This window comes from Sturnira hondurensis, unplaced genomic scaffold (assembly GCF_014824575.4).
Source record: "Sturnira hondurensis isolate 20B ecotype Veracruz unplaced genomic scaffold, ASM1482457v3 Scaffold0013475, whole genome shotgun sequence".
In the NCBI taxonomy this organism is placed as follows: Eukaryota; Metazoa; Chordata; class Mammalia; order Chiroptera; family Phyllostomidae; genus Sturnira; species Sturnira hondurensis.
Window position 1 is genome coordinate 39,181 of NW_028086106.1, and position 25,169 is coordinate 64,349.

Sequence of the window (25,169 nt, forward strand, 5' to 3'; positions counted from 1 at the left end):
AGGTTGGCTACTGACTTCTCAAAGGAAACATTCCAAGCAAGAGGAGAATGGCAGGAAATATTCCAAGTAATGAGAAACAGAGGACTACAACCAAGGCTATTGTGCCCAGCAAGGTTCTCAATCAAGATAGAAGGCCACATAAAGAGCTTCCAAGACAAAAGAAGTCTAAAAGAATACGCCTCCACCAAACCAGCTCTACAAGAATTACTAAAAGGACTGCTTTAGGAAAGGAAGGAAAAGAGATAGAGAGAGAGGAACACAGGTACACAAATGGCAATGAATAAGTACCTTTCAATAATAACCTTAAATATAAATGGATTAAATGCACCAATTAAAAGACATAGAATAGCTGAATGGATAAGAAAGCATGACCCACACATATGCTGCCTATTGGAGACCCACCTCAGGTCAAAGGACCACCACAGACTAAAAGTGAAAGAATGGAACCAAATTTTCGAAGCAAATGGACAAGAAAAAAATGCCGGGGTAGCAATTCTCATATCAGACAAAATAGACTTCAAAAGAAGGGCCATAAAGAGAGACCCAGAAGGTCACTTCATAATACTCAAAGGGAGAATCCACCAAGAAGACATTAACATCGTAAATATATATGCACCCAACATAGGAGCACCCAAATATATAAAGAAAATTCTGGAGGACCTCAAGAAAGAAATTCACAGCAACACAATTATAGTAGGGGATTTTAACACCCCACTGTCTAAATTGGACAAATCTTCCAAACAAAATATCAACAAAGATATTGCACCATCAAATGACACTCTAAACAAATGGACCTAATTGATATATATAGAGCCCTCCATCCCAAAGAAGCTAAATACAATTTCTTTTCAAACGCACATGGAACATTTTCAAAGATAGATCACATGATAGGACCCAAAACGAGTCTCAATAAATTCAAGAAAATAGAAATCATACCAAGCATTTTCTCTGATCACAAGGGACTGAAATTGGAAACCGACCCCAATGAAAAAAACCCAAAACACCCAAAATCGTGGAGACTGAATGGTAGGCTATTAAACAACGAATGGGTCAAGATTGAAATTAGGGAAGAAATCAGAAAGCTTCTGGAAACAAATGAAAATGAACTCACAACAACCCAAAACCTATGGGACACAGTGAAGGCAGTCCTGAGAGGGAAGTTCATAGCAATACAGGCCTACCTAAAGAAGATAGAAACATTTCAAACAAACAACCTAACCCGACGCCTCCAAGAACTCGAGGAACAACAACAAAGACAGCCCAGAGCAAGTAGAAGGAAGGAAATAACCAAGATCAGAGCAGAATTAAATGACATAGAAACTAAAAGCACAATTCTAAGGATCAATGAATCCAGGAGTTGGTTTTTTGAAAAGATAAACAAAATAGACAAACCTTTAAGTAGGCTCATCAAGAAAAGAAGAGAGAGGACCCAAATAAACACAATCAGAAATGAAAGAGGAGAGATTACAACTGATACCACAGAAATAGAAGGGATTGTAAGAAATTACTATGCAGAACTGTATGCCAAGAAATTTGAAAACCTAGGTGAAATGGACAAATTTCTAGAAAAATATAATCTTCCAAAACTCAATGAAAAAGAAGCAGAAAACCTGAACAGGCCAATAACAGCAAATGAAATTGAAGAAGTAATCAAAAAACTCCCATCACACAAAAGCCCTGGACCAGATGGTTTCACAGGAGAATTCTACAAAGCTTTTAAGGAAGAGCTAACCCCTATTCTTCACAGACTATTCCAAAAAATCCAAAAGGAGGGAAAACTCCCCAACTCTTTCTATGAAGCCAGCATCACCCTAATTCCAAAGCCAGATAGAGACACAACAAAGAAAGAAAATTACAGGCCAATATCACTGATGAACATAGATGCTAAAATCCTCAATAAAATATTGGCAAATCGCATCCAACAATACATCAAAAAGATCATACACCACGACCAAGTGGGATTCATCCCAGGGATGCAAGGATGGTTCAATATACGCAAATCAATAAATGTAATACACGAAATAAACAAAAGCAAAGACAAAAACCACATGGTCATATCAATAGATGCGGAAAAAGCTTTTGATAAGGTACAACACCCATTTATGATAAAGGTACTCAGCAAGGTGGGAATAGAGGGAACATTCCTCAATATAATAAAGGCCATATATGAAAGACCTACAGCCAACATCATACTCAATGGGCAAAAACTAAAAGCTTTTCCACTAAGATCAGGTACAAGACAAGGTTGCCCACTTTCACCACTTCTATTCAATATAGTATTAGAAGTTCTAGCTGCAGCGATCAGACAAGAAAAGGAAATAAAAGGCATCCAAATCGGAAAGGAGGAAACAAAACTGGCATTGTTTGCAGATGACATGATAGTGTACATGGAAAACCCTATAGCCTCTACCAAAAAACTGCTGGAACTAATAAATGAATTTGGCATAACAGCGGGATACAAAGTTAATATCCAGAAATCAAAGGCATTTTTGTATACCAACAATGAAGCAGCAGAAGCAGAAATCAGGAAAAAAATCCCATTCGATATAGCAAAAAGAAAAATAAAATATCTGGGAATAAACCTAACCAAGGAGGTAAAAGACCTGTATGCAGAAAACTACACAACACTGAAGAAAGAAATCAAGGAAGACACAAATAAATGGAAACATATACCGTGTTCCATATGGATTGGAAGAATTAACATCATCAAAATGTCCATACTACCCAAAGCAATTTACAGATTCAATGCAATCCCTATTAAAGTACGAATGGCCTATTTCACAGACATAGAACAAACACTTCAAAAATTTATATGGAACCATAAGAGACCCTGAATAGCAGCCGCAATTTTGAGAAAGAAGAACAAAGTAGGAGGGATCACAATACCTGATATCAAACTGTATTACAAGGCCACTGTAATCAAAACAGCCTGGTACTGGCACAAAAACAGGCACATAGACCAATGGAATAGAACAGAGAGCCCGGAAATAAACCCAAATCTCTATAGTCAATTAATATTCGACAAAGGGGGCAATAACATAAAATGGAGTAAAGACAGCCTTTTCAACAAATGGTGTTGGGAGAACTGGACAGCTACATGCAAAAAAATGAAACTTGAGCACCAACTTACACCATACACCAAAATAAATTCAAGGTGGATTAAAGACTTAAATATAAGCTGTTAAAGTCCTAGAGGAGAACATTGGCAGGAAAATCTCAGATATTTCACGCAGCAACGTTTTTACTGATACGTACCCTAGAGCTAGGGACATAAAGGAAAGAATAAACAAATGGGATATCATCAAAATTAAAAGCTTTTGCATGGCTAAAGAAAACAGTACTAAAATAAAAAGAGAACCAACTGTATGGGAAAACACATTTGCCAATGATACCTCAGACAAGGGTTTAATCTCCAAAATATACAAAGAACTTACACGACTCCACTCCAAGAAGACAAGCAACCCAATTAAAAAGTGGGCAAAGGACTTGAACAGACATTTTTCCAGGGAGGACATACAGAAGATCCAGAGACACATGAAAACATGCTCCGTATCACTAGCTATCAGAGAGATGGAAATTTAAACCACAATGAGATACCACTTTACACTGGTTAGAATGGCCATCATAAACAAAGCAACAAACAAGTATTAGAGAGGTTGTGGAGAAGAGGGGACCTTAATCCATTTTGGGTGGGATTGCAGACTGGTACAACCACTGTAGAAAACAGTATGGAATTTCCTCAGAAAAGGAAAAATGGAACTGCCTTTTGACCCAGCAATTCCACTGCTGGGATTATATCCTAAGAACCCTGAAACACCAATCCCAAAGAACCTATGCACCCAGTGTTCATAGCAGCACAATTTACAATAGCCAAGAGCTGGAAGCAACCTAGGTGCCCGCCAGTAAATGGATCAAAAAACTATGGTACATTTACACAATGGAATTCTATGCAGTAGAAAGAAAGAAGGAGCTCCTACCCTTTGCAACAGCATGGATGGAACTGGAAAGCATTATGCTGAGTGAAATAAGCCAGGTGGTGAAAGACAAAGACCATATGATCTCACCTTTAACAGGAAGCTAAACAACAAAACAAACAAGCAAGCAAAATAAAAACAAAGACACTGAAATAGAGAACAGTGGGACAATGACCAGAGGGGAAAGGGGAAGGAATTTCAGGGGAAAAAGGGGAAGGATTTACCGGAACTAGTATACAGGACACATGGACAACATCTAGAGGGGTGTAAAGATGGGAGGGAGGTGGGGAGCACTGGGGGTGGGGGTGGGATGAGAGTAAAAGACAGAAAACTGTACTTGAACAATAATTTTTTAAAAAGTTACATACACACACACCTTGAATGACTTGCCTTTATGACTTGCTTTTGACTAGCAGCAGGCAGTTGGAATGATACTGAATGGCTTCTAAGACTGTCATAAGTAGTCTTTCAGCCTCTGCCTAGGTCTCTTAGAAAGCTTGCTCTGGTGGAAGTCAGCAGCCATGTAAAAAGTCCAGCTACTCTGAGACTACCATACTGTGAGGAAATCCATGTTAGTCACATGAAGAGAATGTATGGGATAGAGAGATGTGCAACCAGCCCTCAGAAATTCTGCTTATCCCAGTTGAAGCTCTAAATGTGTGAGCAAACAGACTATAGCAGATGTCCAGTTGCAGTTGTCACCTGATTGCAATGACCTGAAATTCCAAGAACTGTCCATCTGAATAATAATATTAACTATTTTATGTATCTCAAAGCCTAGGTGAGTTTTGAGGGTTTTCATATACTTATGAGATTGCTCTCCAGGAATAATGTACTAACTTAAATTCTGCCCAGTATATGTTCCTGTTTTACCTCATTTTTACTAATTTAAAAGGAAATTACAGAACTTTCAGTCAAGATGGCAACAGATAAACATGGCTTCCTTCCCACACAACCACATCAAAATAAAATTACAACTAAACTATAGAACCATCATTCAGAACCATCAGAAATTGAGCTGAATGAAAGTCCTACAACTATGGAATTAATGAAGAAACCAAATACAGAATTAAAGAAGACACTGCATGAAGACTGGTAGGAGGGGTGGACATGGAACAGGCTGGTCCCTCACCCACATGTGGCAGATAAAAATCAGGAGGGTTATCTCAGGGGTAGGGGTCCTAGCCTCATACTAGGCTCCCCAGCCCAGGATTCCAGTGCCAGAAATATAAGTCCCCATAACTTCTGGCAAAAACTAGTGGGGAATAAGGCTGTGGGAGACAGAAACTGTGGGATTCTCAGGCAGTTCATCTTAAAGATGCAAAGACTTACTTGGACTCACTGCCTCTCAGCTCCAGCATGGGACAGCAGACTAAAAGGTATCAGAACACACAGGAAGGAAGTGAATTGTCTAGTATCAGGGCAAAAGCTGGAGGACAGATTTCTCCCAGACAGAAGTGCTGGCAGAGGCCATTACTCATTTTTGGAGACTTCTCCAACAAAGCCACAGAGCCCCATACCCCTCACTAAGTTGCTTCAGGCCCAGCACTAGCAGCGGCCAGTCTTGGTTCACAGCTTGGCCTCACCTGGGCACCTCCCAGTAGCACAAGTAGCAGCCATCTGCAAATTGCTTTGCAGCTTATGCTGTGTGATCTTAGAGAACACAGGTGGTGCCTGACCTTGGATGTGCCAACACCAATCAAGGCTAACCTATTACAGGAGGGTATACACAAGATACATGGTGGGCATAACTTGAGTACTGTGCTTAGGTAATAGGGGAGGCTGTGCCCTAGACTCTACAGGATACCTACTACACTAAGCCACTCTACCAAGCTTGGGAGTTGTAGCAGCTCTACCTAATACACAGACACAAATGCAAGGAGGCTGCCAACATGAGGAGACAAAGAAACACGTCCAAAATGAAAGAATAAAACAAAACTAAAAAAAAAAAAACCCCCACTAAACTAAATGGAGACAAGCAATCTATTAGGTGTAGAGTTAAAAAAACTGTAATAATGATATTCAAGGAACTTGGCAAGTACCTCAACAGCATAAAAATATCCAGTCAGAAGCAAAAGATACATTACTTAAAATAAATAACAATTTACAGGGAATCGACAGTAGAGTGGATGAAATGATAATCAAATCAGCAATTTGGAACAGAAGGAAGAAAAAACAACCAATCAGAACAGCAAGAAAAAAAATAATTTAAAAAATATGAGAATAATGTAAGGAGCCTATGGGGCAATTTCCAAACATACCAACATTCTCCTTCCAGCACCGCCAATTATTTGCATCATTGGGGTGTTGGAAGGAGAATAGAGAGCAAGAAATCAGAAACCTATCTGAAAAAATAATGACCGAAAACTTCCCTAACTTGGTAAAGGAAATAGATATACAAGTCCAGAAAGCACAGAGTTCCAAACAAGATAAACCCAAAGATGTCTACATCAAGAGACACATCATAATTGAAATGCCAAAGGTTAAAGACAAAGAGAGAACCTTAAAAGTGGTGAGAGAAAAAGTTAGTTACCTACAAGGGAGCTCCCATAAGACTGTCAGCTGATTTCTCAATAGAAACTTTGCAGGCTAAAACAAAGCAGTATGGAGATACTTCAAAAAACTAAAAATGAATCTGCCTTTTGACCCAGCAATCCTACTTCTGGGAATATATCCCAAGGAACCCAAAACACTAACTTGAAAGAACATAAGCACCCCTATGTTCATTGCAGCATTATTTGCAATTGCTAAGATATGGAAGCAGCCCAAGTGTCCATCAACAGATGAGTGGATTAAATAACTATGGGACATTTACACAATGGAATACTACTCGACCATAAAAAAGAAGAAAATTTTACCCTTTGTGACAGTATGGATGGACCTGGAGAACATTATGCTAACTGAAATATGCCAGTAAGAAGAAGACAAATACCATATGATTCACTCGTATGTGGAATCTAATGAACAAACTGAACTAAAAAGGAAAATGGGGACAGACTCATAGCAGGATGAAAGCTAGTTGGCAGGGGAGCTTAGTGGTTAGGGGGATTGAGTGAAAAGGAAAAAGGACTCATGGACATGGACAACAATGTGGTGATTGCTGGGGAGACAAGGGTATAAAGGGACTAAAAGGTAATGAAAAAATACAATAACGATTAGAAAATAATAACAATAATAAAAATAAGAAATTGGCAAGAAATAGTCAAAATGATAAAAATCAAGGACCTACAGCCAAAATTACTCTATCCAGCAAAGCTATCATTTAGAATTGAAGGACAGATAGTTTCTTAGATAAGAAAAAGCTAAAGGAGTTCATCATCATCAAACCAGTATTATATGAAATGTTAAAGGTCTTCTTTAAGAAGAAGATAAAAATATGAACAATAAAATGGCAATAAATACATATTTATCAACAGTTGATTCTAAAAAACAAAATAAATGAACAAGAAAATCAAAAACAAGAATCATAGATACAGAGAATGTTTTGATGATTGACAGATGGGAGGGGGGTCAAGGGGATGGGTGAAAAAGGTAAAGGGATTAAGAAGTACAAATTGGTTGTTACTTAGCAGTCATGGGAGTATAAAGGACAGTATAGGCAATAGAGTAGCCAAAGAACATATATGCATGACCCATGGACATGGTGTGGGGATTGCCTGAGGGAGTGTGTGTGTAGGAGCTGGGTAGAGGAGACCAAAGGAGGAAAAACTGGGACAACTGTAATAGCATAAACAATATAATGTAATTTTTCAAAATGTCACCCTGGCTGGCATAGCTCAGTGGACTGAGCAAGGGCCTGTGAACCAAAGGGTCGCCCGTCTGATTCCCAGTCTAGGGCACATGCCTGGGTTGGAGGCCAGGTCTCCAGTAGGGGGAACATGAGAGGCAACCACACATGATGTTTCTCTCTCTCTCCTTCTCTTTCCCTTCTCCTCTCTCTAAAAAGAAATAAAATCTTTTTTAAAATGTCAATTATTCAGTGTCAGCAAAAATGAAGTAAAATTGAAACTTATGCTGGACAGAGTGTAAGTTAACACAATGTACTTTTCCACCACCTGTCATACCTAACATTAGTGATGAGATCAAGAATTGATGGAAACTAATGTCTTGAGAACTTATATATATAGCAGTCTTTCCTTATCAGCTTTCTGCGGTTTCAGTTACCTATAGTTAACTTTGGTCTGAAAATAGTAAATGGGAAATTCCAGAAATAAACAATTCCTAAGTTTTAAATTTTGTGCTATTCTGAGCAGCATGATGAAATCTCATTCTGTCCTTCTCTAACCTGCCTGTGGCATGAATCATCCCTTTGTCTATCATATCTACACTGTATATGCTCCCTGCAAGTTAGTTGTTTATAGCCACCCTGGTTATCATATTGACTATCAAAAGTATTGCAGTGGTTGTGTTCAAGGAACAGTATTTTGCTTAGTAATGGCTCCAAAGTACAAGAGTAGTTTTGCTGATAATTCCAATATGCCAAAGAGAAGCCGTAAGTGATTTCTTTAAGTGAAAACTTGAGTATAATACAGTAAGATATTTTGAGAGAGACCACATCATATAACCTTTTTACAGTATATTATAATGGCACTACTTTATTAATTATTGTTGTTAATCTCTTCTGTGCCTAATTTATAAATTAAACTTTATTATAGGGATGTATGTATAGAAAAAAACCAGTTTCTATAGGGTTTAGTATTACCTGTGGTTTCAGGCATCCACTGGGGATCCTGAAACATATCCTTCATAGGTATAGGGGGATAATTATTACTAGAAATTTTCAGCAATATCAAGAAGGTGGCAAATGATGAATCCTACTCCTGTTTGGTGGGTGGAATAGAGAAAAAGAAGCAGAGAAAAGAAAATGCAAGTGATGGTATTTGAGAAGAAAAAAAAATACATCCTGTATTCCTGGGATCCGTCTCAAAAGAACAGGTATTCTGACACACACACACACACACACATATATATATATATATATATAATATCTCATATATATTAAATATATGTAAAATAGGATGTATAATATAATAGATACAGATGTTAGAGTTAAATATTTAACAATATTTAACATTGTTTAACAATATTTAACAATATTAAATACTGTTCAATAGAGTTAGTCCTCCAGAATAGAGCCAAGATGCAAAAGGACTGTACTGCTCAACTAAGGAATGCTATGAAGCCACTTTTAAGGAGCTGATCAACACTGTGTTAGTTTTTATGAAATGTAAAACATATACGGATACTCCGATACCATTCACTGGTTTAGAAAGTGAGTTTAAAAGCAAACTCAATGCATGTCACTTTGGAGATCAGGAAAGGAGCTTAATATTATTTGTCATATGATAAGCTTAACTATCATTGAAGTAGATAATACCTTAACTGTTAGTAACAAGTTACAGATCTGGATATGCATGTTAAAGCAACTCAACTTTAAAACTGAATATCTGCAAAGACAAGAAAACCCAGGTGCAAGTGTTTTCTACCTTCTTCTGAAGGTAGGGCTTTGACCTACTGATTTGATTTCTCAAGTTCAAAAGAAAGAAGGCAGCTAGACTTCATATTCTACCAAAGGACAAAGATTATGAGAGAATTATATAAAGTGAACCAGAATTCAAAGAAAGAAAAAGAAAGGAAGGAAGGGAGGGGGAGGGAGAAAGAGAGAGAGAGAGAAAGGAAAGAAAGAAGAAAGAAAGAGAGAGGGGGGAGGGGGGAAGGGAGGGAGAAAGGAAAGGAAAAGAAAGGTAACGAGGTTAGAGAAGATTAAAAGGGGAGATTGCTGGAAGGAGTTGTAAGCAGGTACTTTACATCACTTACCTATTAATGCAGACCAGGAACAACCACTCTAAATTTTCTAACACTTTGCATTTTCTGTTTGTTATCTTGTTTCCCCCTCACCACCACCCAGAGCTCCCCTCTTCTGGATAGCAGCAAGACTCAGTAAAGGAAATGATCTTTGTGCCATTTTTCAGGACGTCGGTAAAAGGAAAACTAATGATGCCTGTATTTTATTTTGCTGCCAACCTAGGGAAAGAGGAATCTGTACAGAAGTGATGGCTGCAGAGAAGAGGTCAGCAGACTGAATTCTAGTACATTCAACCACTGTCAAGGCCATCATATTTCCTGACACAAGATAAAATGTCACATGCTCCTACTTGTATGTTCCTAATTGTTTATTAATGTCTGAATAAACCAGGAGATTTACCTGGAACCGCCAGAGCCCTCCGATGTCATCAGTACTTTCAAAGCAAATGGGCTCCAAGCCTTCTTCTAAGCAGCACTTGATAGATGTGAGCCCGCTCACACCTCCCCCAATCACAGCAATTCTTTTGTTGGTCATGGTCTCCAGAGATCTTCGGCTGAGTCTATCTACACAATCTACCTAGAGAAAAAAAATGACAAAAGACAGCACACATAAGTTAACACCTTTCAAGAAAGGAACATGGCCCTAGCATCCGAATAAATCCTGCAACAACAGTTGTCTTTGGGGTAGCCAGATTCTGCTGTCTCCTTAGCCATTGGGAATTGCTACGCGTGGGACTGGGGAGCCCCGTGCGTCCAAACTGAGGCTCAGAACTGAGAACTCCACTGTCTCATACCGAATCCCATTACCCTTCTTACAGCACCAGGCAGACCTTTGAGCTGAAACCTGGAGGCTACTTTACCCCTTCGGTTGTTTTCAACAACCTGTGTAGCAACAAAGCGCAAACAGCAACAGCCAATGGAAACGAACTATTCCGCACCACCCGTTTCAGCCAACAACCCGCCCACTCAGCGGCACAGTTCCCGGAGGGGCGGGGAAGGACGATAAAACCCGGAACTTGCTTTGGGCAGAAAAAAATTAATCCTACAACGTCTCTTTCAGCTGACATTTCCCGCACTCTCAACCACTCTCTGGAAATGTAGAGGCCTTCTGTCTCCTTTGTTTCCCCGCCCCTCCGCTTCCGCTGTGAGCTTCCTGGTGCTTGCCTTAAAGGGATAAACTCTTCTTTCTTTCTTTTTAAAAATACTTTATTGTTGTTCAATTACAGCTGTCTGCTTTCCCCCCCCCCACTACTACCCCCCACCCCAGCCAAACCTCCCTCCCTCCCTTGCTTCCATCCTCCCCCCTTGGTTTTGTCCATGTGTCCTTCATAGTAGTTCCTGAAAACCCTTCCCTGCACTGTCCCCTCCCTGCTCACCTATGGCTATGGTTAGATTGGTTTTAATTTCAGTGTCTCTGGTTATATTTTGTTTGCTTTTTTCTTTTGTTGATTATGTTTCAGTTAAGGGTGAGATCATATGGTATTTGGGACAAACTCTTCTCACTGATGAAGGAAACTGTCAACAACCTTAAAGCAAGCCTTGCCGCAACAATTTAAGTGGAGAACCTCTTAATCTCTTAGGAGATCTGTTAAAACAGGTCCCAGTCCATCCTCCACCCGGAACTCTTAACCCACCTCACAAATAGGATCTTTGGTTCTATGCTATTGGTGAAAATTTCCTTTAAAAGACCCATGCACTGAAATGGGTGCTGGCCTACAGTGAAGAATGGATTGCAGTTCCTACTTAGAGGAGTTTATAGTTTAATAAAGACCAAAACACAGACTGATAATGCCAAAAAAATAAAAATACGTTTACAAGTGTCTTCTCTCATGCCATTACATGTAGAATTAAAACAACAAAATACCCACTTTTAAAATGTAACTTAAAATTTTCAAATATAAAATCACACAGAAAAGGTCAATATAACAGATACAGGATTTTACTCACTGAGTCACAGGGCACACCCAACCCAGGAATCTACCTAGACAGGGGGTGTTGAAGAGGTAGGCTGTGTCTTGAGTATCCATCATTACTCAACTTTGCTCAAGATGGTTGAATTCCAATAATGTCAGCCCTGGATTTTCACTGACTGGTCTTACCTCAAAAGTATTGTGCTCTTGAGTAGTTATATCTCAAGAGCTTATATTGTGTGGTACTCAAAAGCTTAATGGGAATGGATACTTAATCCTCTAAGCAACTCTATAAGGCAATTACCATTATTACTCCCATTTTGCAAGTAAGTGGAAAGTCAGGGATGCAAGCCATACAGTCCAGGGTTAGGCCTGGATTTCTGATCACTGTGCCTACTGCTCCTTTTGGAGGGTATTTTTAGTTCTCATTTAGTCATGAGTCCTTCTTTCATTTCTCATTTCCTTTCTTTTTGCCTAACTTCTGCCTTTGTAACACTCTCATTGAATTGCTTTTAGCTGAGCTACAGTGTGTCTTATTTTAAAAATAGAACTTTGCTTTGGGGAGTCATTGGGTTCCATTAGGAAGATTCCTGCACAATACATGGTCTATATTATATTAAAAAATACGGTAAACACACATACACATACCGGAACACATAACATCAACATAGTCTAATGGTAGAATGAAGGACAAGAAGTTCAAGACTCGATTTTAGAATGGAGTTTCAGGACTTCCGCCAAGATGGAGGCATAGGTGGAAACACTGTGTCTTCTCCCACAACCAAGTTTGACTACAACAAAAGTTTTGGAGAACTAGAACACACCCAAAGACCAGAACACGGAATTATACGGAAGTCCGACAGCTACGAACCATTCAACGGGGACGGTAAGAGAGGCGGAGCTAGCAGCGGAGCTAGGTCGGGCAGGACAGATCCCCCGACCTAGGCGCTAGGCACGCGGGCAGCCCAAAGCCAGTCGGGGTGCGGGGCAGACTGACCAAGGTCGCACATTCGTGAACAGTGAGACGGACCACGCAGACCCCAGGGGACGAACCCAGTGGTGGAGGGCTGACAGCGGTGGCACACTCGAGTGCAGTGGAATGAAACGCGTGGGCCTGGTGACAGTGGTAGCTGCGGTGCCGGTGGGGGTCGAGGCAGTGGGCGGCAAAGGGAAGCCATTGTCCCTCTTTGACCCCGCCCCCACATATAACGTCACAACCGAGCGAACTGAGTTGCCCTGCTCCAGTGAAAACCTAGGGCTCTGATCCTGCTACTTAACAGGCACGAGCAGCCCAAAAGATGGCACAAGAAGAACTCAAAGTCCCAGAGCCAATAACTCTAAGCGACCAACAGATTGCCAGCCTCTCAGAAGCCCAATTTAAGACACTATTTATCAGGATGCTCACAGAATTGGTAGATTACAGTCACAAATTAGAGGAACATATGAAGGCTAAACTAATTGAAATGAAGGGAGATGTCCAGGAAACCAATAGCGATGGAAAGGAAATTGGGACTCAAATCAATGGAATGGACCAAAAGGAAGAACGAAACAGTCGAACAGAAAGGAATGAAGAAATGAGAATTCAAAACAATGAGGAGAGGCTTAGGAACCTCCAGAACATCTTTAAACGTTCCAACATCCAGATTATAGGGGTACCAGAAGGGGGAAAGAAACAGCCAACAGTGGAACACTTATTGGAACAAATAATAAAGGAGAACTTCTCCAGTCTGGCAAAGGAAATAGACTTCCAGGAAATCCAGGAAGCTCAGAGAGTGCCAAAGAAGTTGGACCCAAGAAGGAACACACCAAGGCACACAATCATTACATTAGCCAAGATTAAAATGAAGGAGAGAATCCTAGAAGCAGCAAGGGATAAGGGGACAGTCACCTACAAAGGAGTACCCATCAGACTGTCAGCTGATTTCTCAAAAGGGACCTTCCAGGCAAGGAGGGGCTGGAAAGAAGTATTCCAAGTCATGAAATCCAAGGACCTACAGCCAAGATTGCTCTATCCAGCAAAACTTTCATTTAGAATGGAAGGACAGATAAAGTGCTTCTCAGATAAGGTCAAATTCAAGGAGTTCATCATCACCAAGCCCTTATTATATGAAATGCTAAAGGGACATATATAAGAAAAAGATGATGAATAATATTAACAGTGAAAGGACAGCAAACACACAGGTATTAACAACCACACCTAAAACAAAAGCAAACCAAGAGGACAGCTAGATCAGGAGTGGAACCATAGAAATGAAGAACACATGGAGGGTTAGAAACAGGGGGGTGGGAGGAGGAGAAGGGGGGAGAAGGCACAGAAAATAGCATAGATGGTAGGTAGAAAATAGATAGGGGGGAGGGCGAGAATAGTGGGGGAAATATAGAATCTAAAGAACTTGAGACACGTGGCTATAAACTAAGGGGGGGAGAATGGTGGGGGAGGGAGTGTGCGGGTGGAGGGGAATGAAGGTGGGGAATTGAAGAACTGTAATGGTATAATCAATAAAATATATTTAAAAAAGAATGGAGTTTCATATATTTTTTCGGTAATTAAAAAAAAATTTTTGCTTTTTGATGTAGTACTATCTTTTGGTTCTTATCTAGGAAAACCTTTTAGTAGTTACATAGAGTTGACCTAATTTAAAAGTATTTTTCTTACAAAAATTTTTATTGTTTATGCTATTAAAGTTGTCCCATTTTCTACCCCTTTGCGCCCCCCTCCACCCAGCCCACTCCCTACTTCCATAATCAGTCCCCTCACCATTGTCCATGGGTCCTTCATACATATTTTTTGACTAATCCCTACACCTTATTTTAAACAGTCCCCAACTCCCTCCTATCCTCTTACAGCTGTCAGTCTGTTCCATGATTTAATGTGCCTTCAGTTCTCTGTTGTTTATCATTTTTTTCATTACATTCTTCCAATAAATGAGATCATATAGTATTTATCTTTCACTGACTGGCTTATTTCACATAGCTAAATAGTCTCGAGTTCCATCTGTGCTGTATACAAAGATAGGAATTCCTTCTTTCTTTCTGCTGCACAGAGTTCCACTGTATAGCTGTAACAAAGTTTTTTATCCACTCATCTAATGATGGGCATTTAGGCTGTTTTTAAATCTTGGCTATTGTAAACAGTGATGCTATGAATATGAGGGAGCATAAATTCTTTTGAATTGGTGTTTTGAGATTTTTTAAAATTTTTTATTTAACTCTTGTTCAAGTACAGTTTTCTTTCTTGTATTCCCAGCCCTGCCCCCCCAGTCCCCCCCACCTTAGTTATTGTCCATGTGGCCTTTATACTTGTTCATGTGAGTCCTTCCCCTTTTCCCCTGTGATTCTCTCCCCTCTCCCCTCTGGACCCTGTCAGCACATTATGTATTTCAGTGTCTTTGGTTACATTTTGTGAGCTTGTTTGTTTTGTTGTTTAGATTCCTGTTAAAGATGGTATTTGTCTTTCAACACCTGGCTTATTTCGCTAAGCATAACGCTTTCCAGTTCCATCCATGATGTTGCAAAGGGGAGGACCTCCTTCTTCCTTTCTGCAGCATAGAATTCCATTGTGTAAATGTACCATAGTTTTTTGATCCAGTCATTTACTGATGGGCACCTAGGTTGCTTCCAACTCTTGGCTATCGTGAATTGTGCTGCTATGAACATCGGGGTGCATAGGTTCTTTTGGATTGGTGTTTCAGGGTTCCTAGGATATACTCCTAACAGTGGAATTGCTGGGTCAAAAGGCACGTCCATTTTTAGTTTTCTGAGAAAATCCCATACTGCTTTCCATAGTGGTTGTACCAGTCTGCAATCCCACCAACAGTGAACTAGAGTCCCCTTTTCCCCACAACCTCTCCAGCACTTCTTGTTTGTTTCTTTGTTTATGGTAGCCATTCTGACTGGTGTTAAGTGGTATCTCATTGTGCTTTTGATTTGCATCTCTCTGATAGCTAGCGATATCGAGCATCTTTTCATGTGTCTCTGGATCCTCTGTATGTCCTCCTTGGCGAAGTGTATGTTCAAGTCCTTTGCCAATTTTATAATTGGGTTGCCTGTCTTCTTTGAGTGGAGTCGTGTGAGTTCTTTGTATATTTTGGAGATTAATCCTTTGCCAAAGGTATCATTGGCAAATATGTTTTCCCAAACTGTTGCTTCTCTTTTTATCTTGATACTGTTTTCCTTGGCCATGCAGAAGCTTTTAAGTTTGATGAGATCGCATTTGTTTATTCTTTCCATTATGTTCCTTGTTCTAGGGGATGTATCAGTAAAAATATTGCTGCATGGAATATCTGAGATTTTCTTGCCAATGCTCTCCTCTAGGGCTTTAATGGTTTCCAGGCTTATATTTAAGTCTTTTATCCACCTTGAATTTATTTTGGTGTATGGTGTAAGTTGGAGCTCGAGTTTCATTTTTTTGCATGTGGCTGTCCAGTTCTCCCAACACCATTTGTTGAAGAGGCTATCTTTACTCCATTTTATGTTGCTGCCCCTTTGTAGAATATTAATTGACTGTAGAGATTTGGGTATATATCTGGGCTCTCTGTTCTGTTCCATTGGTCTATGTGCCTGTTTTTATGCCAGTACCAGGCTGTTTTGATTACTGTGGCCTTGTAATACAGTTTGATATTAGATATTGTGATCCCTCCTACTTTGTTCTTCTTTCTCAAAATTGCGGCTGCTATTCGGGGTCTCTTATGGTTCCATATAAATTTTTGAAGTGTTTGTTCTATGTCTGTGAAATAGGCCATTGGTACTTTAATAGGTATTGCATTGAATCTGTAATTGCTTTGGGTAATATGGACATTTTGATGATGTTAATTCTTCCAATCCATATGGAACACGGTATATGTTTCCATTTATTTGTGTCTTCCTTGATTTCTTTCTTCAGTGTTGTGTAGTTTTCTGTATACAGGTCTTTTACCTCCTTGGTTAGGTTTATTCCCAGATATTTTATTTTTCTTTTTGCTATATCAAGTGAGATTTTTTTCTTGGTTTCTGCTTCTGCTGCTTCATTGTTGGTATACAGAAATGCCTTTGATTTCTGGATATTGACTTTGTATCCCGCTGTTTTGCCAAATTCATCTATTAGTTCGAGGAGTTTTTTGGTAGAGGCTATAGGATTTTCCATGTACACTATCATGTCATCTGCAAACAGTGCCGGTTTTGTTTCCTCCTTTCCAATTTGGATTCCTTTTATTTCCTTTTCTTGCCTGTTCGCTGTGGCTAGAACTTCTACTACTATATTGAATAGAAGTGGTGAAAGTGGACAACCTTGTCTTGTTCCTGATCTTAGTGGAAAAGCTTTTAGTTTTTGCCCATTGAGTATGATGTTGGCTGTAGGTCTTTCATCTATGGCCTTTATTATGTTGAGGAATGCTCCCTCTATTCCCATTTTTCTGAGTACCTTTATCATAAATGGGTGTTGTACCTTATCAAAAGCTTTTTCCGCATCTATTGATATGACCATGTGGTTTTTGTCTTTGCTTTTGTTTATTTCGTGTATTACATTTATTGATTTGCGTATATTGAACCATCCTTGCATCCCCGGGATGAATCCCACTTGGTCATGGTGTATGATCTTTTTGATGTATTGTTGGATGCGATTTGCCAATATTTTGTTGAGGATTTTAGCATCTATGTTCATCAGTGATATTGGTCTGTAATTTTCTTTCTTTGTTGTGTCTCTATCTGGCTTTGGGATTAGGGTGATGCTGGCTTCATAGAAAGAGTTGGGGAGTTTTCCCTCCTTTTGGATTTTTTGGAATAGTCTGTGAAGAATAGGGGTTAGCTCTTCCTTAAAAGCTTTGTAGAATTCTCCTGTGAAACCATCTGGCCCAGGGCTTTTGTGTGATGGGAGTTTTTTGATTACTTCTTCAATTTCATTTGCTGTTATTGGCCTGTTCAGGTTTTCTGCTTCTTTTTCATTGAGTTTTGGAAGATTATATTTTTCTAGAAATTTGTCCATTTCACCCAGGTTTTCAAATTTCTTGGCATACAGTTCCGCATAGTAATTTCTTACAATCCTTTCTATTTCTGTGGTATCAGTTGTAATCTCTCCTCTTTCATTTCTGATTGTGTTTATTTGTGTCCTCTCTCTTCTTTTCTTAATGAGCCTACTTAAAGGTTTGTCTATTTTGTTTATCTTTTCAAAAAACCAACTCCTGGATTCATTGATCTTTAGAATTGTGCTTTTAGTCTCTATGTCATTTAATTCTGCTTTGATCTTGGTTATTTCCTTCCTTCTACTTGCTCTGGGCTGTCTTTGTTGTTGTTCCTCGAGTTCTTGCAGGCGTTGGGTTAGGTTGTTTGTTTGAAATGTTTCTATCCTCTTTAGGTGAGCCTGTATCGCTATGAACTTCCCTCTCAGGACTGCCTTCACTGTGTCCCATAAATTTTGGGTTGTGGTGAGTTCATTTTCATTTGTTTCAAGGAGTTTTTTGATTTCCTCCCTAATTTCAATCTTGACCCATTCATTGTTCAATAGCCTACCATTCAGTCTCCATGATTTTGGGTGTTTTGGGTTTTTTCCTGTGGGGTTGGTTTCCAATTTCAGTCCCTTGTGATCAGAGAAGATGCTTGGTATGATTTCTATTTTCCTGAAGTTGTTGAGACTGGTTTTGTGTCCTATCATGTGATCTATCTTTGAAAATGTTCCATGTGCGTTTGAAAAGAAAGTGTATTTAGTTTCTTTGGGATGGATGGCTCTATATATATCAATTAGGTCCATTTCTTCTAGAGTGTCGTTTAATGCTGCTATATCTTTGTTGATATTTTGTTTGGAAGATCTGTCCATTTTTGACAGTGGGGTGTTAAAATCCCCTACTATAATTGTGTTGCTGTCAATATCTTTCTTGAGGTCCTCTAGGATTTTCTTTATATATTTGGGTGCTCCTGTGTTGGGTGCATATATATTTATGATGTTAATGTCTTCTTGGTGGATTCTTCCCTTGAGTATTATGAAGTGACCTTCTGGGTCTCTCTTTATAGCCTTTTTTTTGAAGTCTATTTTGTCTGATATGAGGATTGCTACCCCGGCTTTTTTTTCATGTCCATTTGCTTGGAAAATTTGTTTCCATCCTTTCACTTTCAGTCTGTGGTGGTCTTTTGTCCTCAGGTGGGTCTCTTGTAGGCAGCATATGTGTGGGTCATGCTTTCTTATCCATTCAGCTATTCTATGTCTCTTAATTGGTGCATTTAATCCATTTACGTTTAAAGTTATTATCGAAAGGTACTTATTCATTGCCATTTATGTACCTGTGTTCCTCTCTGTCTCTCTCTTTTCCTTCCTTTCCTTAAAGCAGCCCTTTTAGTAATTCTTGTAGAGCTGGTTTGGTGGAGGCGTATTCTTTTAGACTTCTTTTGTCTTGGAAGCTCTTTATTTGGCCTTCTATCTTGATTGAGAGCCTTGCTGGGTACAGTAGCCTTGGTTGTAGGCCTCTGTTTCTCATTACTTGGAATATTTCTTGCCATTCTCTTCTTGCTTGGAATGTTTCCATTGAGAAGTCAGTAGCCAACCTTATTGGGACCCCCTTGTATGTTACTTCCTTTTTCTCCCTTGCTGCCTTTAGGAGTTTCTCTTTGTCTTGGAGGTTTGCCATTTTAGTGATGATGTGTCTTGCAGTATGCCTCTTTGGGTTCCACCTACTTGGGACTCTCTGCGATTCCTGGATTTGTGTGACTCTATATCTCCTCAACTTAGAAAAATTTTCCGTAATTACTCTTTCAAGTAGGTTTTCTATCCCTTGTTCCTCTTCCTCTCCTTCTGGTATTCCGATTCGGATATTATTACGTTTCATGTTGTCTTGCATTTCTCTTAAGTTCTCCTCATTTTTTCTGATTCTCTTTTCCCTTACTTGGTCCATCTGGGAGATTCTTTCTATCCTGTCTTCAATCTCACTTATGTGATCTTCCGCCATATCGATTCTATTCTTCATACCTTCTACTGTGTTCTTCAGTTCAGAAATTGTATTCTTCATTTCCTCTTGGCCTTTGCTAATGGTTTCTATTTCCTTTTTTCGTGTTGGTATAGTTTTCAGAGAGTTCATTGTAGCTCCCCTGTAGTTTCTGGTAGCTCGTTGTAAGCTCTTTGAATTTCCTGATAACCAGTGCTTTGAATTCCACATCTGATAGTTGACTTGCCTCTATTTCATCTAACATTCTTTCTGAGGCTTCCTCCTTTTCTTTCATTTGGGGATTGTTTCTTTGTCTTCCCATTGTTTGTGATACTCTTCTTGTTGTCCTCCACTTCTTAAATTGATCTGTTCTGGTTCCCTGGGTTTATGGTGTGAACTTCTGAGGTAGGATACCTGTGAAATTCAGTGGTGCATTCTCCTACAGGTATCTTGGTGTTCTTCGTTTCCACCTACTCCTTTCTTTATTGTGTGTGTGTGATCAGTTGTGGGGGAGGCAAAATGGTTTATGATAGCAGAAGATTATTTTATGTTATTTACAGACACAGTCGGCAGAGAAGAAATAGACAATCTTTTTTTTTTAAGATTTTAGTTATTTATTTTAGAGGGGAAGGGAAGGAGAGAGAGAGAGAGAAACATCAATGTATGGTAGCCTCTCATGCGTCTCCTGCCGGGAACCGGGAACTGGCCTGCATCCCAGGCATGTGCCTGACTGGGAATCGAACTGTGATCATGTGGTTCGCAGGCCCGCACTCAATCCACTGAGCTACACCAGCCAGGGCAGAAATAGACAATCTTTAGGCTATGTATAGAGTTAACCATGCTCTTCGACCCAGCTTGCCACTTTTAGGAAAGGGTGGACATAAGTTAAGTGTCTTGTTGAGAAGGGGGGGGCTTGTGAATTGTATCTAGAAAGCAGTGTGGGTGCGGGTGGTCAGATTTGAGATAAGGTGACAGTACAGGTTAGTAACTGGGTGTAGCGTGTGAGTAAATAGAGTAATAGAATTCAGGAACCTGTAAGGTTGTCTAAGGTCTGAGAGATGTGTTATGTGTTGTATAGAACAGCTGTTATTTACAATAGTATTAGAGCAACACTCACGTGATAGATTCTATGTGATCTGTCTAAATGGGGGTTATAGAGCTTGGGTAGTATAGCAAAGTTAAGCAAGTGAGGTATAGAAAATTAGCAATACACTGTGGAGGAAAGAGCAGTGGGAACCTGTCAGGTAGTACAATATACCCAGCCAGGACTAAGAAACCTGTACAGAAAGAGGAGGGATAAAAAGATATTCTTAAAGTAAAAAAAAAAGGAGTAAGAATAATGCAAAAAATAATAATACACCTAAAAGAAAACTAAGCAACACACAAACAAATAATCCAACACACACACGTACACACACACACACACACACACACAAAAGTCAGGAGAAAAGGGGAATAAGCGGAAAATTTGGGAAGAAGAGAAGGACTAAAACTGGACAAAAAAAAATAAATGAAGGACAGAGTATTGAAAGATAGAGCAACAATACAGTTTGCAAGATATAAGATTACTTACAAAAGAAGTTGAGAGAGAAAAAAGGAGGGGGAACACACATACACACTAAAGAAGGGGGGAAAAAACACCCTTCCTTTGTTGGTTTCAAACTGTCCAAACCGGTTTTTCTGGTTGTGGCGTTTCTGAGGGCAGGTATGCAGGCCCGTGCCAGCAGGCTGCTGAATGGGCTGTGGGCAGGCCCACCCCTGGGAGGCTGCCTGTGTCCCGAGGCATCTGGCACCATCCTTCTCAATCCCAAAGTAGGACCCAGGTGTTCCCACCCCTCCCCTGGATGGCTGCTGGGTGAGGCAAGCTGCAGTCGCAGAGCCCTTCAGTTCACTTTCCAATAGAGACTTCTTCACAAAGCCTGCCTCTCAGCCCAGCCCAATCCCAAAAGACCTGCAAGGACAGTGTCCTTCTTAAATTCCCCGGGCTGGCGGGCTGGCGGGCTGGCGGGCTGGCGGGCTGGTGACCATACGGTTCGCAGTTGCCACCCTTTATGTTAACTTAACCCCACAGGTCTCTGCCTGGTATTAACCTGCCTGCCTAGATGGGGAGGGGGGAAGTCAGTTCTCTCCCACAGAGTCTGTTGCCAGAGTCTGTTGCCAGAGTCTGTTGCCGGCCCACCAGGTGCTGGGCCTCTGGAGTTCCCTCCGCCACAGGCCACCCGGCCCTGGATTCAGACGGGGATTCTGCTTCCCACTGATGGTGCCCAGATTGGCCGCCGCTTCTGGACCCTACTCACGCTCTGCCGGAGGTCGCCTGCCTTGGGCGCGCCCAGGCGCAACCCGCAGCCTAGGAGGCCGCAGGTGCACAGCCGCTTTTATCCTCACTCACCTTGTGGAGTCCTCGCCGACCTGCAGGTGTCTGGTTCCTCCGTCACACTCTGTGGTCTCTCATTTTCATAAATGTTGGGGAATTGTTGGTTGATTATGCCGTTCTTCAGTAGATCCGCCCAGATTTTCTACCAGATGCATGGGAGCTGGGTTCCCTCCGTGCTACTCTCTCACCATCTTAACCAGTCTCCTGTTTCGAGATTCTTAGGGTATATTCCCAGCAGTGGAATCACTAGGTCAATGTTGGGAACAAGAAAAATAGTCTCAGCCCCAAGGAGCCTGCGTCCCTAGCAAACATCCTGTAAGTTGATTGCCATCTGTTTAGTTTCAAAATTTTCCTCTCAGTTGAGTCAGACCCCACCCTGTTCCCTCGCGCCGGCTCTGTGAGCCAACAGCTAACAGCCACATCTGCTTCTGTGCAAGGCTTGCTTGCTTGCCCCTATATAAGGACTTGGCTATAAGCGCTAACCGCCACTCTCGTTTGCAGCCCCTGCGGGCACCGTGTCTCCGGACACTTTGAGAGTTCGCCCCTGCGCAGGTTAAACTTGGCCAATAAAGTAACATCTTTGAAACCCTGAAAGTCTCTGACATTTGTTCTTGCAGTTGGTGGATGCAACAGTCAAAAGGTATTGTCATTTCTAATTTTCTGAGGAAATTCATGCTATTTTCCATAGTGGCTACACCAGTCTGCATTCTCACCAACAGTGTACTAAGATTCCCTTTTCTCCACGATCTTGGCAGTGCTTGTTTGTTGATTTATTAATGATAGCCATTTTGGTAGATACAAGGTGATACTTCATTTGGTTTTAATTAACATCTCTATGATGGCTAGTGATGTTGAACATTTTTTCATGTTTAGAGGCCATCTGTATGTCTTCCTTGGAGAAGTACATATTCAAATCTTTCGCTCACTTTTTAATTAGATTACTGGTCTTCCTAGTGTTGAGTCATATAAGTTCTTTATATATTTGGAGACTAAACCCTTTGTCCGATGTCACTGGCAAATGTGTTCTCCTATACAGCTGGTTCCCTTTTTATTATGGTGATGGTCTCTTTAGCTGTGAAGTCTTTTAACGTGATGTAGTTCCATTTGTTTGTTTTTTTCTCTTATTTCCCTTGCCTAGGAGATATATCAGGAAAATATTGCTATATGAAATACCTGAAATTTTACTGCCTATATTTTCACCTATGATTTTTATGGTATCACAATTTATATTTAAGTCTTTTATCCATTTTGAGTTTATGCTGGTGTATGTTTGATCCACCAACCGCAAGAACAAATGTCGGAGACTTTCAGGGATTCAAAGATGTTAATTTAATGGCCAAGTTTAACCTGCTCAGGGGCAATCCCTCAAAGTGTCCGAAGACACGATGCCTGCTGGGGGCTCGTCTGGGATTCATGCCTAGCGCTTACAGCTAAGTCCTTATATATAGGCCATCAAGCAAGTGTTTGCACAGAAGCAGATTATTGGCTTACAGGGCCCACACGTAAGAAAAAGGGTGGGGTCTGACTCAACTGAAAGGGAAATTTTGAAACTAAACAGATGGCAATCAACTTACAGGGTGTCTGCTAGGGTTTCAGGCTCCTTGGGGCTGAGGCCATTTTTCTTGTTCCCAACAGTGTATGGCATAAGATGGTGGTCTACTTTCATTTTTTTGCATATACCAGTCCAATTCTCCCAACACCAGTTATTGAAGAGACTGTCTTTACTCTGTTGTATGCTCTTGCCTCCTTTGTCAAATATTAATTGACCATAAAGACATGGGTTTGTTTCTGGTCTCTCTATTCCATTCCATTGAGCTATGTGTCTATTCTTATACTAGTACCAGACTGTTTTGGTTACAGCAGACTTGTAGTATAGTTTGATATCAGGTATGTAATCCTTCCAACTTTGTTCTTCTTTCTCAAGATTTCTTGAGGCTATTCAGGGTATTTTTGGTTCCATACAAATTTTTGGAATATTTGTTCCAGATCTGTGAAATATGTTATTGGTATCTTAATAGTAATTGCCTTGCATCTATAGATTGCTTTGGGTACTATGGACATTTCAATGATGTTAATTCTTCCAATCTGTGAACACGGTACATGCTTCCATTTGTATCTTCCTCAAATTCTTTCTTACGTGTCCTATATTTTTCTAAGTACAGGTCTTTTACCTCCTTGGTTAAATTCATTCCTAGATACTTTATTTTTCTGTTGTTGTTGCAATAGAAATGGGATTGTTTTCTTAGTTTTTCTGATTGTTCATTGTAGTTGTATGAAAATGCCATCATTTTCTGAATATTGACTTTGTATTCTGCTACTTTGCTGAATTTACTTATTAGGTCGAGTACTTTTCTGGTGGAGCCTATAAAATTTTCTGTGTACAATATTTTGTCCTCTATCAATAATGACAACCTTACTTCCTCTTTTCCAGTTTGGGTGCCTTTTATTTCTTCATCTTGTCAGATCACTGTGACTAGGACTTCCAGTACTATGTTGAGTAGGACTGGTGAAAGCAGATACCCTTGCCTTGTTCCTGATCTTTAAAAAAATGTGTTTCATTTTTACCCATTGAGTATGATATTGACAGTAGGTTTTTCATGTACGGCCTTTATTATGTGGAGGTATATTTCCTTTGTTCCCACTTTGGTGAGTGTTTTTATCATAAATGGGTACTGTACCTTATCAAATGCTTTTTCTGCATCTACTGATATGATCGTGTGATTATTGTCTTTTATTTGCTTTAGGTGATGTATCACATTTATTGATTTGTGGATATCAAACCATCCTTTTATCTCTGGAATAAATCCCACTTGATCATGGTGAATGCCATTTTGAATGTATTGCTGGATCCAGTTTGCTAATATTTGTTGAGGATTTTAGCATCTATGTTCATCAGCGATATTGGCCTGTAGTTTTCTTTCTTTGTTGTGTCTCTACCTGGTTTTGGAATTCAGATAACACTGGCCTCATAGAAAGAGCCTGGAAGTTTTCCCCCTTAATTTTTTTGAAAGAGTTTGAGAAAGACAAGTGTTAGTTCTTCTTTGAGTGATTGGTAAAAATCCACCGATAAAGCCATCTGGTCCAGGACATTTGTGTGCTGGGAGTTCTTGTATTACCGCTTCATTTTTTTTCATTGTTATAAGTCTATTTAGGTTTTTTGCTTCTTCCTGATTCACTTTTGGAAGATTGTATGTTTCTGGAAATTTGTCCGTTTCACTTA

At 40.1% G+C, this 25,169-nt stretch overlaps 1 protein-coding gene across 4 annotated transcripts in view; it reads right to left on the minus strand.

Annotated features, from left to right (window-relative positions):
* FMO5 (flavin containing dimethylaniline monoxygenase 5) overlaps positions 1-25,169 on the minus strand; it is a 105,812-nt gene that overhangs the window by 25,820 nt on the left and 54,823 nt on the right. For 2 of the 4 annotated variants that reach the window (XM_037061630.1, XM_037061627.1), the window contains exons 1-2: positions 10,574-10,669; positions 10,180-10,356 (exon numbers count right to left, since the gene is read on the minus strand). In XM_037061630.1, coding sequence (XP_036917525.1) covers positions 10,180-10,314 — 135 coding nt within the window. In that variant the 5' untranslated portion in view covers positions 10,315-10,356; positions 10,574-10,669. Of the gene's footprint in view, positions 1-10,179; positions 10,357-10,573; positions 10,694-25,169 lie in introns of those variants that run through there. The other 2 variants (XM_037061629.1, XM_037061628.1) reach the window with 2 other exon arrangements.